Here is an 18,914-nt window from a genome sequence, read left to right on the forward strand (position 1 = left end):
CACGGGCGGGGAGTAGAAAAAAAAAAGAAAGTGTAAAAAAAAAAAAAAAAGGGGGGGTGGGGAGGTGTCTTCTCTGCCACAAAGCCAAGCAAGAACATTGCATTTACTTACGATTTTATGATTTCTCATCATATTATCAAACTCCTCATTAATTTTTTTATATTTCTCTTCAGTGTGAGGGGTGAGGACATATGAGGCATCGGGGTCCGGGCTATCACAGCCTCTGTGTTCTTTCTTGTTTAGCGCCTGTAGTGGACATCAACATAAAAACAGCAATCAACACAAAATGGCAGGAAGAGGAAGGAGTACTTACACCACAGCGCTTGTACATTAAATCACTCTCTTCGCTTAGTTTGCCGTAACGGTCGTCCGCAAGGGGACTGTGCCCAAAACCATCATCAGGGTCTGGGCTGCCACAGTCAATATGTCCTTTGTTTCTTAGTTTCTGAAATAAAATTGGAGAATTCACATGTACATCCACGAGGAGAAAAGCTACTTTCAGTTCTACAGCCACAACTTGCAATGGTCTCCAGTTCCCTGGAAATATTTCATGAGGTGAGGAGAGAAACACTTAAAAGACACTCATTATCTGGTACATAATACAATTTAAACATGTATAGAAGGCTGTGTGTGTGTGTGTGTGTGTGTGTGTGTGTGTGTGTGTGTGTGTGTGTGTGTCCATCTCTGAATGTGTCTTTAAAACTAGGATTGCATTAAAAGAGGTTTTATTTAGGCGAATTTAGTCAATTAAGATAAGGGCTTCTGCGTGAGCAGCCAATGCAGAACAAATAGGTTGGAGGAAGAAAAGGATTGAAACATCACCCCCATTCTCTCCCTCTGAGACAGAATAGAAGAAAAAAAAGGTGAAAATCCTGTTCTCACGCTCTCTCTCTCTCTATTTCTCCCTCTCCAATTTTCTATTTCTCTCTCTATCTCTCTCTCTCTCTTCAACCCATGTCTGAGTTTCTCTATCCATATTTCATTATCTTTCAGTTATCATAACCCACCCAGCTGGAAGAGTCCCCTGCATAAGAGGATCCCAGCGTGCGGGAGTTTAGAGTGTGCCACTGTTTAATTCAGCACGCTTGCCACTCACAGTGTCCTATCATTGTAAAGTAGTGTACGCAAGAGAGGATTATCACATCTGGTCAAAAACATGCTTATTTCCAGCGTGAAATGGCTTGATTATTGTAAGAGCAAAGAGCAAGGGACCACACAGCCTGGTTGTTGGTGATATCTTTAAGGGTACTTTAAGCTCTTTTTGCCTCCCTTTAATGTGGAAAGTGGGGTTTTAAAAACTCTGTATTGGCGTCAAAAGCAGTGTTGTGCTTTACAGTAACAGGAAATGCACTTCACTGAGGGTTTGAATGATTAGATGGGACACGCAGACAATTCTGGTGTGTCATACCTTGCGTCTGCTTTTGAAGAATTGTAACATGAATTTGATGTCTTTTTCTGGTTTCTGACAGATGAAGGCTGTCTAGGGACTGGCTTAGAGCAGTCTGTCGACAGCAGGGTCACAGAATCTTTCTTGATATCTGGGTCACGATTGGAATGATTGGGGCGAAGACTGTAGACTGTAGACACTAACAAGGCCCTTGAAATGACCGTGTCTCTCTACGTTTGAGCTGTGTGTGTGGTTGTGTGTGTGTGTGTGTGTGTGTGTGTGTGTGTGTGTGTGTGTGTGTGTGTCTGTGTGTGTGACTATCTGTGTGCGCACGTGTGTGTGTGTGTGTGTGTGTGTGTGTGTGTGTGTGTGTGTGTGTGTGTGTGTGAATGAGTGTGGTTGTGTGTGTGTGTGTCTGTAGGGAGGAGGGGGAACAGGGTGTCTGAGTGCAGCATCTGCTGAGGTCGAGCAGGTCTGTGACAGTAGAATGGGGCCTGGCCTTATCTTCATCGTCTTTATCTAACAGTGTGTCTTACACAGCCCACCCATCTGTCTCCAAGCACAGACATACCGCCAAACACACACATGCACACACACACACACACACACACACACACACACACACACACACACACACACACACACACACACACACACACACACACACACACACACACCCACCCACACCCACACACAAACACAAACATACACACAGAGATACATACAAACAACATACAGAGAACATACATCCACAGACAGAAATACACAAAGCTCAAATGAATATTGTCATACAAGCATGCACTTCAACACACACACACACACACACACACACACACACACACACACACACACACACACACACATTAAAAACATGCAACTCAAACCACAACTGCATACTGCAGCTGAAATATCATATCATTTCAAGTCACTGTGCCACAACCTCAACCTCACAAAAAAAGTGAGGCACCAGATGGCAGTGTGTGTGTGTGTTCAGTGTGTGTGTGTGTGTGTGTGTGTGTGTGGTGTGCGTGCGCATGTGGTGTGTGTGTTGTCTGTTCTGCCTTTTCAGATACACAACTATGCTGGTGTGGTGGAGTAGGCAGGGTTTTTTATTATTATTCTGAGAAACGCCTTCCCGGGTCATTTCCTGTTTACCAAAGGGCTCTCTGTACTTATGCACCCAAAAAATGCTGTGTTTACCAGGGAAACTATGCACTTCCCCCCACCCCCTCGGCCCACAGATGTGATGGCGACCTGCACATTAGTGTCCCAACCTGCTCGTTATGTGGCCGGTGCAGCCTGACCAGTGTGGTGGGGAGGGACAGGGTGAGCCCTTTCCACCACCGCCGCCGCCACTGTAACCCGACTCGCCCTGCCCTCCAGATCAGCGCTGATCCAGGGAGGGGCCCGGCATGGAACACACATAACTGCCAAAGACACAAGGGGCACGGCAGAGCCAGCCTGCCAGTGCAACCAGCCCAGACAGACTAGACAAGACAAAACCAGATCAGACAACCCAACCGACACAGCTTGGTGGATAATGTGCCGTAACGAGAAACATGGGAATACACACACACAAACACAAAGGAACATACAATGAGCTTACACTTTGAACAGCTCATTTGTTGGCCAATTGTGAATCTCATTTCTTACCATCAAAAAGAGCCGGAACGTATCACAGATCAATTTCAGAGACCATGAATAGTGAGGCTTTGTAGGCACCTAAAGATTACAATGACCTCTTGTAGCAAACATGCCTATGTGGAGACACACACACACACACACACACACACAATTTCACTCTGCCGTCCCTCGCTCCCCTGAAAGAGTTAACAGCGACAGACTCCAGAGCTCTGGAGCGCTTTAAAGATGGCGGGGCCTTGGACAGCACGCCTGTAATTCCTTCTTAAATGACTTGGCATGTAGCAGGCGTCCCACAGACGCTGCCCACAGCTCCCAGTAAATGGATCACTAGATCAGCACATGGCCAAACAGGTGTCCCTCTCCCAGGCACCTGTCAAGAGCCCAGGGCCTAGCTGGGCCAATCAGACACCGCTCACCACACTCATAACCATACATGGGTCTGCAGCACGCAAACCTGAAGGTCAGCAGCCATGACCCCTTATGGGGTGTTTTTTTTCTTTCTTCTTTTCTGCTTATACAGCCACAGTAAACATGTGTTGCTAAGCTACTCAGTTGAGTGATGGGAATGGCGCCTAATGACCACTGTGTCACGGGCCTCTGAAGAAAAAAAAGGCGTGATTCAGAATAATAAAAGACTGAACTAATGGTCATGGAGTTGTCAGAGGACTGACTGCCGCTGAGATTTGCGAGGGCTGTTTTTTTGTGTTCGGTAACCCCGGGGTGGCACAGAAAGTGCACAAATGGCCTCTGACGTGCAGCGCAGATATCCTGAATACCAATAAATAAATAAATAAATAAGTGTGTTGAGTGCTGACGCCACTGAATGGGCATAACTGTGTTATGAATGGAGGGAAAAGACACAGTGGGCCAAGATAAAAGGTCGGTTGGAGAGGCCAGTGACGAGCTAGATTGCATAATCTATTGAAAAAGGACCGGGAAGTCTGAGACAGGACAGTGGAGAGGAGCCATCAGCCCTTTCATCCAGGAGAGCATCATTGGGGTTGTTAACAATACCAAAAAAAAACTGAAAACTTGGCCCTTCAGAGGTTGACGGGAGACTGACGTCAGGCATGTGTGTGTATGAGCCAAGAGGGTTTCAGCATCTCTCTTCTGTTGAAACAGAGAGGGGTTTCTACAGAAGGCCCACCAATAGCCACCAATAGCTGAATACATTATAGCAAAATACTTTCTCAACTATTCTCTCTCACACACACACACACACACACACATACACAATCAAACAAACACAAACATACTGAATAAAAATCGATGCATGATATAAACACAAACACAGTTAGAAATGCTCACACACCAGCATAAATACTGTCACTGGAGATATGCACAGTTGTTAAAGACATATATAATTCATCGGAAAACCTCCTGAAACTTTAACATTGTGGTTCATCAGAAATGTTTTCTGAGGTGGTGAGGGGGGGTCAAGCTTTCAATAATTCACAGTCTTCTTTTGGGGCTCAATGACTGTAGTAATGTTGGCAAATATCTTAAGTTTTGTTGTTAAAAATAACACGCAGGGCTTGCATAAGCCATCTCTATCACCTGTTTCTTCTCAGGCACTTTCAGCCAAAGCAATTTAGTACAAGGTTTGGAAAGCCACTTACATGTGTGTGTGTGTGTGTGTGTGTGTGTGTGTGTGTGTGTGTTTAAGAGAGAGAGAGAGTGTGTGTGTGTGTGTGTGTGTGAGCGAGAGAGAGCGAGAGAGAGTGTGTGTGGGTGTGTGAGAGAGAGTCTGTGTGAGAAAGAGAGAGAGAGAGTGTGTCTGTGTGTGTGTCTGTGTCTGTGTGTGTGTGTGTGAAAGAGAGGGAAAGAGAGAGAGAGCGAGAGAGTGTGTGTGAGTGTGTGTGAGAGTATGTATATATGTGTGTGTGTGTGTGTGTCCGTGTGTGTGTGTGTGTGTGTGTGTGTGAATGTGTGTGTGTGTGCCCAGGGCTTTTTGCATTTGACTTATTAATGTACTGTATGTAAGGCCTGCATGGGGGTTGGGCTGAAAGGCAGAGCGTAATTGTGGGTCTAAAAGCCCACCATCTAAAATAAAGGGGAAATGGACCACGAGGACAAGAGTGGGGAGATGTCAACCAGTGAAAGTGCCTCACTATGTGAGTGAGAATCTCAGAGAGAGATTTCCAGCATGTGTGCACGTGTTGGTGTGTGTGTGTGTGTGTGTGTGTGTGTGTGTGTGTGTGTGTGTGTGTGTGTTAGAGAGATGGAGAGAGAGAGAGAAAGAGAGAGAGAGAGAGGGAACCTGGATGTCAGTCACACTTCTGATCACAGTGTGGGAGTGGGTGTGTGTGTGTGTGTGTGTGTGTGTGAGAGAGAGAGAGAAAGAGAGAGAGAGAGAGAGTGAAAAGAAAGACATCAACATAAGATGTGAAAAAGATAGATGCAATGGACAACCATCTGTAAAGCGAGCCTGACATACCAACTGAGTCAGTTCTAAAGCACATTACAGGCAGCCTACCACAGTCGTGAGGACACAAACAGGCTACTGTTAAACCCATTAAAGCAAGCTCTTTCATGTTGTTTTCCAGTTTCCATCAGCATCTGATCCACAGATTGTCACCACGGTACACCCTCACCTCATTTAAACTGCCCTTCACCTCCCTTTTCCCCTTGGAGGCTGTGAACGATCCGTCTCTGCGGCAGCCACTGCCACGCGGGCAAGGTGGCATGCAAATCCTCATGACACGACCATTGTGGCCCAAGCGTTCCATCTAACAGGCTTTTATCAAAGGGGCCCTTTGAGCGCGAGCGGACGAGCAGCCTCAGAAGGATCGGCGGCGAGAGGAAGCCTTTTTTATCTGGCGAGAAGGGAATATTTCAGCCCTTATGTAAGAACCGAGGAACGCGTCGTCCCCTCTCCCCTGCGTGGGGTCTTTACTACTGTCTTTTCCATCTTCCTTTTTCTCCCCAATTCACTTCATGTCCATCCCTTTCTCTCACTCTCTCTCTCTTTCTTCCTCTCTCTGTCTCTCTCTTTCTCCACCCCTTCCCCTCTTTCTTTCTCTCTCAGTATGTTTATATATCGTTGTAGCTCCCAGTGTGGGAGAAAGAAGAAAGGGATCTGTTAGCTGTTTCCATAAGGCCCTCGGGCTCAGTGTGTGTGCAAGTTTTTTTTTCTCCTTCGGGCCACCATGGGACACTTGTAGCTGGGACTGTAACATCCCCTCATTACCCCTCCCCCACCCCCCACCCCACTGACACTTCTAAGTCCGGGGAGGGAGGTCTGTGCTGGAGTGAGCAAGCAGCCAGGAGCTTGTGTAATCCCAGGGCCGTTATGTGCTGCTGATACTACAGATGGGAGGATATGACTGTTCGCATGTCCTTCCTTCCCCTGGCCCCCATTGTCTGGGCCGGCTGCACCAGTTGGATATGGGGCTGTGGGGAGGGCGGTGGGGAGGGTGGGTTGGTTGGGGGAGGGGGGGCTCTTGTTTTCTGTCCCGGGGTCTGGGTGGATGTTTGGTAATTATGATCTTTGTGCAGCTGCATGGAAAACAATATACAGTGAAATCCTGTCCCCCGGAGAGGCAGACCACAATGGGCTAAGAGGCGCTGACGATGAAAAGCTAACTATCACATACACACTGCCGTGGTGTTCAGAGATCCACGCCGTCTCACTGTCTCTCTGGGACAAGCATACCCAGGAGGGACTGACATCATCAGCAGCGAGTGTTTTCTTTTAACGATAACTAGAAGCAGAGAAATTAGCTCTTCGATCAAAATAATCATTTATGTATTATTTACATAATGAATGAACAAGATCATGAATTCAGAAAGTAAGAAAAAACAATGCTATTAAAGGTTATTGTTTGAATGGCATATTCAACGGAGATGATGGATAATCTCTCCTTCTCTCTCCCTCTCTCTCTCTCTTCCTTCCTCTCTCTGTCTTTCCTTCTCTCTTTCCATCTCTCCTCGCCCCAACCTTCTCAACCTGCAGAGTCGATCATTAGCTGTCATAGACTTGGAAACCATAGCGCCCCCCCCCCCCCCCCCCCCTTCTCCTTCTCCTTCTCCTGCTCCTTCATCTCCTCTTCTCTCTTCCCCTACCCACCCCAGCCCCCACCCTATTCCAGCTCACTTCTAAAATATTCATAAGGACAATTAGGAGTTCCGATAAGGCAGGCAGGCAGGGAAAGCGGAGAGGGCAGGACGTGCCAGCAGCATGGCTATTCTGCAACACTCTATACCCCCACCACAGCCCCGGCCTCATCAATCTGTGGCACGCACCCTCTCCCCGCTGCACTCCGCCTGGGTACAAGAGACGGGCACCATGCCAAGACCACCCCCACCCTCACCCCCTCCACTAACAACACCACTGCTGTAATACACCCACCTCATAGCTTCACTCGAATCAAACCCCTCTTTGCACTACTCTCTTTCTCTCTATCTATCACTCTCTTTCTCTCTGTCTTTATCTCACACAAAACATACTCTCTCTCACACACAGATTCTCTCTCTCTCACATCCACTCTCTCTATCTCTCTCTCTCTCTCACTCTCTCTCTCTTACACTCACACACACACTCTCTCTCTCACTGTCCGTCTTGTCGTAGTCCCCCTCACCCCAGGCCTTAGTGCCCATACTGTGCGACGGACACAAGGCAAAGGATAGAAGGGCAACCAAATTCTTATGCGAACACATCTGACAGGCAGAACTCTACACCCACCTCTCTTTCTCGTTCTCTTTCTCTCTCACTCTCTCTCTCTTTCTCCCTCATGTAAGAGTGGCAGGGGTCAGCAGAGAACAAGAGGCAGAGCGAGCACCTTGGGCGCTCAGGCGTAGCTGCAGAGCCTCCGAGACGCCCTCTGCATGCACACCGCGATCTGCTAACCACCAGACCCCAGCGGTGTATTACATCTCCGAGCTGTCATTAATGTTTCAGGCCAAATTAGGCCACCAAATGGCTGACATACTTTCAGTATCACAGTATCACATTTACTGCGTAAGTTGAATTAAAGTGGGGGCTGGGGGATGGGAGCCGGGAGTGTGCCTTCTAATGAACAGTAATCCATCCACCTTCTCTGTATGAAGGCATGGACTCCCGAGGGAAGAGTAATGCAGGTAAACACATTTGTGTGTAATGGGTTACTGTTAAAAGCCAACGCGCACAGACTGATGTGGGTTAGATGGTGGAAACACTCTGCTTTGCAAGACGAGAGCTGAACACACACTCAAACTCTTTTCCAAAGTCATACAGTATCTCTTTGTTCATATGCGCTTTTCCTGTGTGTGTGTGTGTGTGTTTGTGTGTACTAGGGATTTAGTGCATGTGTGCATGGGTTGGTGTGTGAGAGAGTCAAAGAAAGCGATTGCATGTATGAGTGTATGTGTTTATGTCTGTATATTGTATTAAATCTTGCTTCAGATAACAACACATTTGTACCGGACTATTATTTACATGTAATCTTTAAACCTCGGAACATTTGCTATGCCAGATTTTCCTTTGAAGTCCGTGGCGTAGTGGGAAGCCAAGTCTTAATAGCGTGTCAAAGCATATATACAGCCAAATTACAAACAACTGTCAACAGAATCAAAATTTTCTTTGGAAGACACACTTATGCTTTTAGATAAATCTAATTCATTCCCTGTGTTCAACATAAATATTCTCAAAAAGCACTTTAATCAAAAACACAGCATAACTTTATGGAGCAGGTCATTGTCGGCTGTATCGTCAAACAAAAGATCAATCTGAACGTTCAAATCGAGCCGAAACCGAGTGGCATAAACTTTCATGTCGACGCAATGCTGAAATCATTATTGGGCTCTCGGCCTTACATCATCTGATAGCAATTTGCAGTCCGAATCTGAATGAACGGTGCCAGAAGAATAAGGCAAAAGGGGGCTGGTGGTGGGAGACAACGTAATGCAACGGAGAGGGCTTCATCACCCGTGTTATCAAATTACATTCAATTGCGTCCTCCCAGAGTTTGAGATGCTTTTCCCTTTCTCCCGTCGGAAAGGGTGTAATCAATAGGCAGAAAGGAAGTCGCCATGAGCTCTGTCTAGGCCGCCTGGGGACCAGTTCTGATGGTAATGTGGAGAATGGAGGGAGGAAACAGAGAGATACATAAAGAGAAAGAGAGAGAGAGATGGGAGGTTTGTTATGGGGTCATTCATTTATGGATCCATATAGTGTGAGGTGGAAGTTCATTTCTATGATAAAGCCCTTCATGGCAGCATGGCTTTGCACGAGTGGCGAGTTTGAGCAGTCGCACGGTTCCAGAGCTACTTTCCACTTTTTTGTTTCGAAACGTATCATTAGCAACAGGATTTCTTTCCAGCTCAGTCTTGAACTATGACCATGCAAATACTTTGCTCAGCTTGAACTGAGTATTGATTAAACCTTGCATAATCACCACTTACATAAGTCCTGAAGTTGCCCTGAGTGGACTGAATGAATAAGCAATCCTTTTGGTCGAGGATTAAAAAAAGTGGCATGTAAAAACAAATATGTATCTATAACTGAAAAAAAAAACGGAATGCTACATGGTCCAGGTTAACAAGACCTACCAACAGGAAATGCTGGTATCCACTATCTGAACAGCCATTCCCTGAGTCCACAGCCTAGTGAGGCAGACACAGCCTAGCTGTAGAGATCATCCACATACACTACGGTGGAGCTTGGGCTGTCAACACTTATAATCAACAACACCCTTTCACACACTCATTACGTTGCTTCAATTAAACCCCTCCCTACTTGACCAACAAACTCAAATTAACTGTAAGGCTCCCAACACAATAATAGCTATTGGGTTGAGGATGTCAGAGGAAATAGAACACCATCCCTGGCTGAACCTCCTCTGAAGACGAAGGCACGTGCTTTAAGACAGATGGGTACACACACTGTGGTAGGTCTGCAAACCACTCAGAACACGAGCTCCAGCGAGTTGGCAAAGCAAATCTCTTTAACAGAATCAAGTTGGGTTTAAGCCAAGTCCTGAGGCATTAAGACCTGGGCACAGTGCAGTCCTTATAACTGTCCTTCTCTCACTCTTGGCAATGTTTAGTGTCTATTCTATACAAAAGGAAACAGTGCACGGATGGAATATATTTCAGTGTCCGGACATGACATACACTTTGCATTGGCAAGACAGGAGAGATGAGGGTCAGAAATAGACAAAACTATAACTCTGGCCTATAAACACACAAGTCTTTTCCATGAGACAACTTAATAATGCACTATCACGAGATACAAAGAAATAATAAGATACCCAAGCCTTCCAGAAAAGTGAAATATTTATCATGGGAATCCAAGGCCAAGAACGATAGACCAATTAGTTGTTCGGCTTAACAAACACAGCACTCATGGAGCATCCCTCTTGTTCCCGTTCGAAACGAACATGAGGGTTATTTGCACAGCTGACATTGCCATGTACAAGCACTTGAGATTAGAGCATGGCTCATTAGCGTCATTGGAGACTAATGTTTACCAAGGACCTGCATGGCAGGGAGTCTTTTATTGTTTTTTTCTCCTTTTATTTCACTCTCTTGAAGATGACCTGGTTGTTTAGATGGGGTATATATCTATTTAACAGACCTAAAACAGGAGGGTGAAAAGAAAGGAAAAAGAAAGAAAAAGAAACTGTGACGTCAATGAGGGGAGAAAAAAACAAGAATGTCTTGGCAGTAACTAGGTAACAAGCACCCTGTTCAAGAGAGCAGGGACATTCTGAAAGAACAGCTGAACAGCAACATGAATTACACACACACACACACCCACATGCAGACATCAGAAAGATACTGTGGGTAGGGTTGAAAGCCGCCTTTTTGTTCCTCACACACAGAAACACACAGACAATTTAGGGGTGAGGATGAAGGGTGTTCAAATTCTATATTGTCCACCAGTTTCAGATGGAAACAGCATCCGGAAAGAAACCCAAGGTTCAATCGTTAAGTTCCTGTTGTGCGTGGAAGAATAGTTAAGATCCTTTCATCGCAGCCAGCTCCTTGTTGCTTCATAAATACAGAAATGGGTTTCCACAGCAACCCTCTCTCAGTACATAAGAGAGCCAAGGGATGATTTGTACCTGGCTTGACAAAGGGCACGCACCGAGAACATATGAACAGAGAGTTCTGGTAATGGGAGTTCAGCTATTGTGGTTGAAACAAAAACCAAAAAGACAGAGAGAGAGAGAGAGAGAAAAGAGAGAAGAGAGAAGAGAGTGAGAGAGAGAGAGAGAGAGAGAGAGAGAAGGGAAGACAAATCAAACCAGGAGGAGCCACGACAGTGTTCAGTCTGCCGAGAGGACCCAGAGGAAAAAGAGTCCTTGTCCTCTAAAGAAGGGCACTTTGAAAGAGCAGCAGCAGGAGGTTCCCTGCTACACCATTAGTGCCGTAGCCCTCAGCGTGGCCCATTAGGCCCAGTGCTTTTCCTCTCCTCACGTGCGCTTCACCTCAGAACTAGAACCCACGCCAGCCAGCTCTACGGTGCCTTCTTACTCCAGAGTACTGGCAGAATGCTTACAGTAAAGTTGTAGCTTTACTGGATCAGGTGCGCTGTCTGCTTATGTGACTAGGGTTGGATGGAGCCCTCGTGTCAAGTAATAGTGGATGTTTTTATCCTTGGCTCCTTTTTGTCTCTAAGGCCAGGAAAAAGAACCAAAGAAAGTCAAAATAAAAAGTAAAGACAGAGGATAATTGCACTTTTTTGAGCGTGATATTATCCTGTAAGACAACGTTTTTACAGTTGTTTTGTAATAACTGCTGTCCAGGGGGTATTTTCACTTCTAAATGTGTTAACACTATTTGCCATTGTTTTTATGCCATGGTGCGACTGAAAAATAAGTGTCAATTCAGTTTCCTTACAAGAGTTTTTGATCTTTCCCCTCAGTACTTTGAATGGTGTTTATCTTGGCTCACAAATTGTAGCTAGTAGCCTTACAATGGCTGTAGGCCCAACTGAGAGGTACAGGTCAGCACTAGTAGTATTAATATTATTGTGCCCTACAGAGATAACAGCGCTAATTCCGGTCCTAATGTATGCATTTGTGATTGCGTGCTTATTTTTAGCCAAAGCGCAAGCGGTTACAAGGTACTTTCCTGTGAATAGAGCAGTGCTGTAAATACCGTGTGGTGTTTGCTCCCTGTAGTAGTGTCTGAACAAGTCGGTTAACACTGCAGGAGCAGGATACACCACAACAAAGCACAGGAACCATGTTACTCCGTCCAGCTTACGCCTGACAGCACATTTGGCTTTTTTAAATAAGACATTACTGTTTTTAACGGCGCCATTTTGTGCCTGATAATGGTAAAGCTTCCACTGGCTGTTAAAGCTAATGAAGACGAATGGAGGCCATAACTCCCAAGCTGGCTTCGAATGAGCGCACAGGTCCATGACTGTCCATTCTTGGTTTCAGCACCAAGAGGTTTAACGGGGCCAAAAGTAGACGGCATTCCCAGACATTGACCAAATGGGCCTATATCGTTTTGATGCATTGCTCCAAAAGTGTCACATCTATTCTTATCATTTTCAATTACACACGAGACAATGTTCTGGCATACCAAAAGCTGTTCCGAAAGGGCCAGAGGAACACTGTGACACCAAGGAATGGAAGGATTCCTCACACCCTCTCTGATCTCTATTTGCCGACCAGGTTGGGTCTGCAGACAATTAAATACAGTTAATTAGTATAGCAGTCGGGGTTATCACACTAAATGTGTTCGCTTGAACGCATGATACATTACAAGGGGTATAATCTCTTGAACTATGATGAGGCTAATCGTAACATAAGAACAGAGGGCACAAAAGACAGACCAAAAGGGGGCCAAATGAATGCCATTTCTTACTAAACTAGCCTGGTCTATAAAGTGTTTTATTCGTCAGATGATGCGTCAGCTTCTAGATGATTAAAACTCAAACTAGCGGATTGCTCCTCATATTGGAATTGCTCAGAAAATAAACTCCAAACTCAGTGTCAATAGGGCTGACATTTGATTAGCTTAAGAGTTGTTTTAATATCCCAGCAGTGCTAGCAGAGCTCTGGCAGGAGAGGTAGATGATGAAAATGGTGAAAAGTACACAGAGCACACGAGGTATTAAAGAGCCTCCACAGGGAGCTGGGGGAACCCAGATATAAGGATTATTGAAATGAAGCGAAACCAAGATAGCAGATGAAACGGGCACGGATTCGGCCATCATCTGGTCAAGATCTGGTATGGAGACATATGGGAAATCAGACCAGATCCAGCATCTGCCTTGTCAAAAAAAATCACTGCATCTCTATGGAACAAGACAGCTGTTAATGTGAGAAACTTGGTTTATGACTGAATGAATAAATACTCTTACAGTGTGTATACATATACATATATATATATATATAAATATATATATGCGGTAATATATATTTATGCAGATCTATTTAAGAGGTGTGTTATTAGAATAATTAATTAGGAAATTACAAAAACATTCTCTTTTAATGTCATTTTTCTATAAACTGTCAGTCATTCGGGGAGAGTAAAATCATCCTTATTTGTGTGAAAAACAAGAAACGTGGCTTTTGCAAGGGAGAAAAAACATTCAGGCCCAGTTTTAGGCAGCAACCCTCAAAAGGGGATGGGCAGTGCAGCTAACCATGCAAACCCTTCAGCTGTCTCAAATGTCAAACACAGCTTTAGTGGACCTCAAAGGGAATCTGGCCATGGGCCAAGCCTAAGTCAAGTCACTAAGTTAAGCACTTGCCAATTATAATGTTATCTTTTTTTTTGTTTTCTCCATCAAACACAAATTAGGCCCCTGACCTCTCCAAGATTAATCTTTCAAACTTAGTTAATCGCACAGGATTGGACGAACCAGTGACATCGCTGGAGCATGAGGTGAATGGAGTGAATTGTATGCGTGGGTTCTATGCATTTCATGCATTTTCACGAGTGAGTTATTAAACAATCTACTTTCACACACCGTCTCTACATTTTGAAACAGAACGTACCCATTGGGGATGCACCTCAATACGCATACTTTATTCGGGAAAACATCGATTAATGCAATTTAAACTGATATTTATTCTACTCAAAAATCCATGTTTTTATTCAAGGAAAAGCTGACTGACATGTCTATGCCTCAACCCCTATGTTCAAATAAATTCATATCATCGTCGATGGCCACAGGATACAAAAGTCCATTCTGTTTGCAACATTGGACTTTGATATCACTAACTAACCGTTTCATTTACTACAAACTATTAAAAAGATGTATTCTGTTCAAGTTCAAGTTCAAGTGACAAACATGCCCATAACCAGATATGAGGACATAAAAATACAATTTTAAAAACGAAATACAACTAGATAAAAAAAATTAGAGTCAACTGAGACGAGTGCATGGTTTATTCAGTTTAGACTTGTTATTCAGTGTCCGCTGTGTGTAAGGGTTGTGAGAGAGGGCACACATCATCAGCTGGTGGTTTGTTTGTGAACTGGAAGCATAGAGTTCCATAAGACAAGGCAATAATCACTATGCCATTATCTGTAAGAAACGTTCAAAACAGTAACCTGGTACACGGCTGGAGTAAAGGCAAATGTATAAACCATGTTAAATATGAATAGGCTACTCTAGCCATGATGAAGGGAAAGCTATTTCTCTTCATTATTTATCAGTATTTGATGATTTGAAATGAATAAAACAAGTTATTCAGTTCAATCTAGTTCAGATGGTGAACAGTACAAGTAAAATATAAACACAAATGTGTTTCTCGTAAATAGCAAGATGTCTCTTTCTATGTATGTTGTGAAAGTTACATTTTTATAAATCCAATTTTCTGATCCTCAATCACTTTGATGCTTTGAAAGCACATCAATACAATTGTAACACCACTGAATATTAGGTTAGGGCAAATGGACTTCCGGTATACCACTCCCTGTATTCCATCCGAATAGAGATACAGAGACAAACTATTTTGTCGGTTCAACAGATTCAGATGATGACTAGCAGCTGTGTGGCTCTACCCCAAAAGCAACAAGACTTCCTGTAGCCTAGTAATATGTGCTGCATGTGTTGCACGTAAGCTACATTTTGTGGCATAACTAACGTTAATTCTCTCCATCGCACTTTTTTCAAACTGAAATCTATCCATCACTTTTCCTTCACAAAAAAGAAAAACTCCTCTAACAAGTGCTGCGCAGCAATGGATCTGTTGGAGAGTTATCTGTTCTCCACTCACGGGAATGTCCCCATTATCTTGGCATGTCCCAATCAGTCACACACAAACACTCAAACTCCAATCTGTCCCTGAGTCGCTGCAGACGAGCACAAGAAGAGAGGGAATCAACACTCTGTGAAATGAGCTTACCTCCCCATCTTCAAATAAACATTGTCATATGCGAAAAACATTATTGTAAGTTTGAATAGAGAGCTTTTATAAAATTGTCATGGTTTGCTTGTCATAGATGGCTGCTTGTGCACACACACACACACACACACACATTATGACAAAAGACTACAGGTAGACTGCTATTAGAAGGGCTATGAATTGAATATATTACATTCAATTTAATTGACAAAACACAGATACAGTTGTACACATTACATACCAGCAAAACCATCTGTGTATTACAATAACTCAATTTAAAATAGTTTTTTGTGAATTATTTGATATTTATAAGGTGTATTTATCTGTTTATTGTCACACTGCTTTGCAGAAAGTATTTCTTGGCAGGGGAAAAATGGAATACCCTCCTGCCATGAAAAAAAAAACCACACAGAATTATATGACCGTGCTCATGGGGGAAAAATGGTCATGATTTCAATTTCACTTGTCAAAGTCAATTCAAAGAGTGCGTCGTTAAAATGAAAAAGCATGACTTAAGTGATTCCATCATCATCATCAATTTAGCCTAATCAAATCTGTGCTCTATCCTCTCAAGGGGTGGCATGGAGGGCTCTGGACATGGGCCCTCCTCTACTCACAGCTTCCTCCGGCACCGGCACTGTTCTCCTTCTCCTCCTCTCTCGGCTTCGCCGCAAGAAGGATAATTGATCAATCACACTAATTGAACAGTCTGGCCAGCTCGCTCGCAGTAGCAGATGTGCCAATTTGCATTCATTAAGTCGGAGCGGGGGTCTTAATCACTGTTCCAGCTTTGATTGACAGCGCAAACATTCCTATGCCATTTTTCGTCTAGTTCTACTTCTTTCGCACGCACAACGTGCACAGGAATAAGCGACATGGCCATTTTGTTGTGGATTGTAGGGTGTAGCACGGAGTGAGCCTATTTAAAGCCTGGCTGCCCTGGGCTCTGTGATACGAGGCCAATGATCTCAGAGGCAGCCGAGGCAGAGGAGAGAAGCTGGTGCCCATGAGCTGAGGTCTTACTAAGGCAATTAGGCTGTGGGTATGCCTGCCTTCATGTCAGCAGTGTGACTGCCCTTCCAAAAATCCCCTGGTGACATGACATCAGCTGCCCTCTCTCACTCTCTCTCTCTCTCTCTCTCTCTCTCTCTCTCTCTCTCTCTCTCTCTCTCTCTCTCTCTCCATCTCCCTCCCCCCCTCTCTGTCTTCACCCTCCCCTCCCTCCTCTCTCCCTCTCTCTGTCTCAGACAGAGAATGATGAATAAAAGTCCCATATCATTCTATTACCCTCCCCCAGTGCTTGGCCAGGGTTTCTTCCCTTCCCTTCCTCTCCATTTCCCTCCCTCTTCCTCTCTCTCTCTCTCTCCTGACACAGGCCCACAGTGGTGTCAAGCTTACAGGCTCACCCCGCTCTTAAACCTGCAGAAAAGATTAACCAAAAAATGCACTGCCGTAAGCACACAGAGACAGAGTAATGCCACTATTTGAAAGCCTTCTTCTTACAGCGTATGACAATTATCATATTCATCCCCATAAATGTCCACGTTAAATGAAAAGCTTCTTTTGTCCTACACTTTGTTATTAAATAATAGGGATATTCAAATGAAAAATACTGGAATCTCTAGAGGAAGCAGGCCAAAAATGCCTGACATTTGGAAATGGTCAACATTTACATATCCCAATCATTTCAGATCCCCCTTCTTTCCTAGTGATGTTGGAACTATCCTATAATGGGCAATTTTCATTATGTGCTATATTTCCAGTGCAACACACTGTGTCCTTCAGAAGTGTAACAGACTGTTTCAAAATTAGTATGGAGAATTAACAGTGAGTTTGTGATGGATATTTTATTTCATCGATGTCATTAAGTGTTTACTAGATGATAAGTATGGCTGATCCATGAGTAGAGATGATGTAGTAGAGTGAAGAGAGAGTAAGCGAGAGATGTGTTTCACTTTCAGCAGTGAAAGCTCTCACTGAAGGGCTGGAATTTGCCTGTCCCTGTACCTGATTTGCTTAGAAAATTATTACAAAGGAGGCCAGCCTTTGTTCTGAGAGAAAGCAACGGGCCACCACAAAAGACGGTCAATAATTTTACATTCCCGTTCAGCTATTTGCAACTTGCTTGCCCACTATTTAAATGGACCTGCAGATACAAATCCAATTTGAGGAAATGTTTACCATGTGAACATGCACAGGCCCCCATAATTTTGAAGTCATTAGCCCTGCGTAATTCAATTTCATCAAATGCCCATCCCGCGTGTTAGGAGATGGCGTTTAATGTGTTCAGTTTATTGCAGTGTGGGGGTACATAAGGCCCGGCTGGTGTTGGCATTACCGAGTAACGACATTGAGCTAATCAAAATGAAACAATGAAAGGATAACTCCCAGACGCCACATATCTGCTGGTGAAGTCTCTCTCTTGTCTGATTTGAAAGGGCCTCAGCCACAGCACAGTGGATGCTCTGTGTTCGCTACGGTGCTAAGTATAAGGAACTGCTCTAGGGGAAGATTTCATTACCTTCTCTTGGGGAGGAAGAGGACGGCATGGATGATTTGATTATTTTAATTACCTGCAGCAGCTTTTTCATTTGCTTCACAAATAAAATTCGATTTAAAACACAACAGTAACCATGGGAGATTTTATTTCTTTTTTTTTGTACTTCTTTTGCATTTTGCTGTTGCTGTTGCAGTGAATTGCATCTCACTGAAAGGCTCATTGCATTAAGCGGCCAGACATAATGACTATCAACATTTTTTTTTCACTCACAGCACAGCATTCTTAGCAAATCTTCAAGCACTGACCTGACCAGTGGAATCCAACAGCTAAGAGGGCACCATCTTAAAGCTGATGTAGGCTGTACTTTTTAAGCGTTATTTTTAAGCTAGCTGGCTTTTCCTCATGACAACTATCATGGTCAAAGATGCTCTTAGAAAAGAAAACTACCAACTGGTCTCTCCAGCCAATCACAAACTAAGAGATAAGCATCTTCCCAACAACTGGGAAGGCGCACCTCACATTAAAACGAGAAGATGAACTTTTATGGAGACTGTTTCTTACAAAATGAGCAAAACACTGTTCGAGCCATTTTCTGCTGTAGCTTAACATTAACTACATTCGTCCTATTTTCCAAAGGCCGAAAGTGACTTCACTTTTCCCACTCAAATTGTTCAAAGGGCTTCCACTCCACCAGAACACTTTGAAAAGGTCACACCACTTTAACATTCAAGAAAATAGGTGTCCAATGTAGGTGTATTATTAGCAACAATCAGTGAACTACTGTCTACACTAAATCACAGACTGTCTCCACATGGTGATATTCTCCATGTTTTCCAAATAAGGTGAAGCCAAGGGCCAAGTTCAAAGGCACTAAGTGGCCTCTCGACACCATCGGTCTACAAAGATCTGGGGCAAGATTTTTATTCTAGAGTAACCTATCCAGAGCCATATCTGCCAAGCAGAGGGGCGAGCGATCACTCCTCCACAGCTACTCAGTAAATAAAAGCCCTTGCATCAAACTGGACCATTTCAAAGGCGCCACACAGATGGTCTCATGGGCACTTTTAATCAGACAGAGGAGAGG

The 18,914-nt window shown here is 44.2% G+C and overlaps 1 protein-coding gene across 5 annotated transcripts in view; it reads right to left on the minus strand.

Moving 5' to 3' along the window:
* The window catches only part of mef2aa (myocyte enhancer factor 2aa), a 90,140-nt gene that overhangs the window by 24,687 nt on the left and 46,539 nt on the right, over window positions 1-18,914 (minus strand). For 3 of the 5 annotated variants that reach the window (XM_080842153.1, XM_080842150.1, XM_080842151.1), the window contains exon 5: window positions 112-246. In XM_080842153.1, the coding sequence (XP_080698279.1) occupies window positions 112-246 (135 nt within the window). Of the gene's footprint in view, window positions 1-111; window positions 247-313; window positions 446-18,914 lie in introns of all 5 variants that reach the window. The other 2 variants (XM_080842154.1, XM_080842152.1) reach the window with 1 other exon arrangement.

The sequence above is a fragment of the Sprattus sprattus genome (genome assembly GCF_963457725.1).
Source record: "Sprattus sprattus genome assembly, chromosome: 7".
Classification (NCBI taxonomy): domain Eukaryota; kingdom Metazoa; phylum Chordata; class Actinopteri; order Clupeiformes; family Clupeidae; genus Sprattus; species Sprattus sprattus.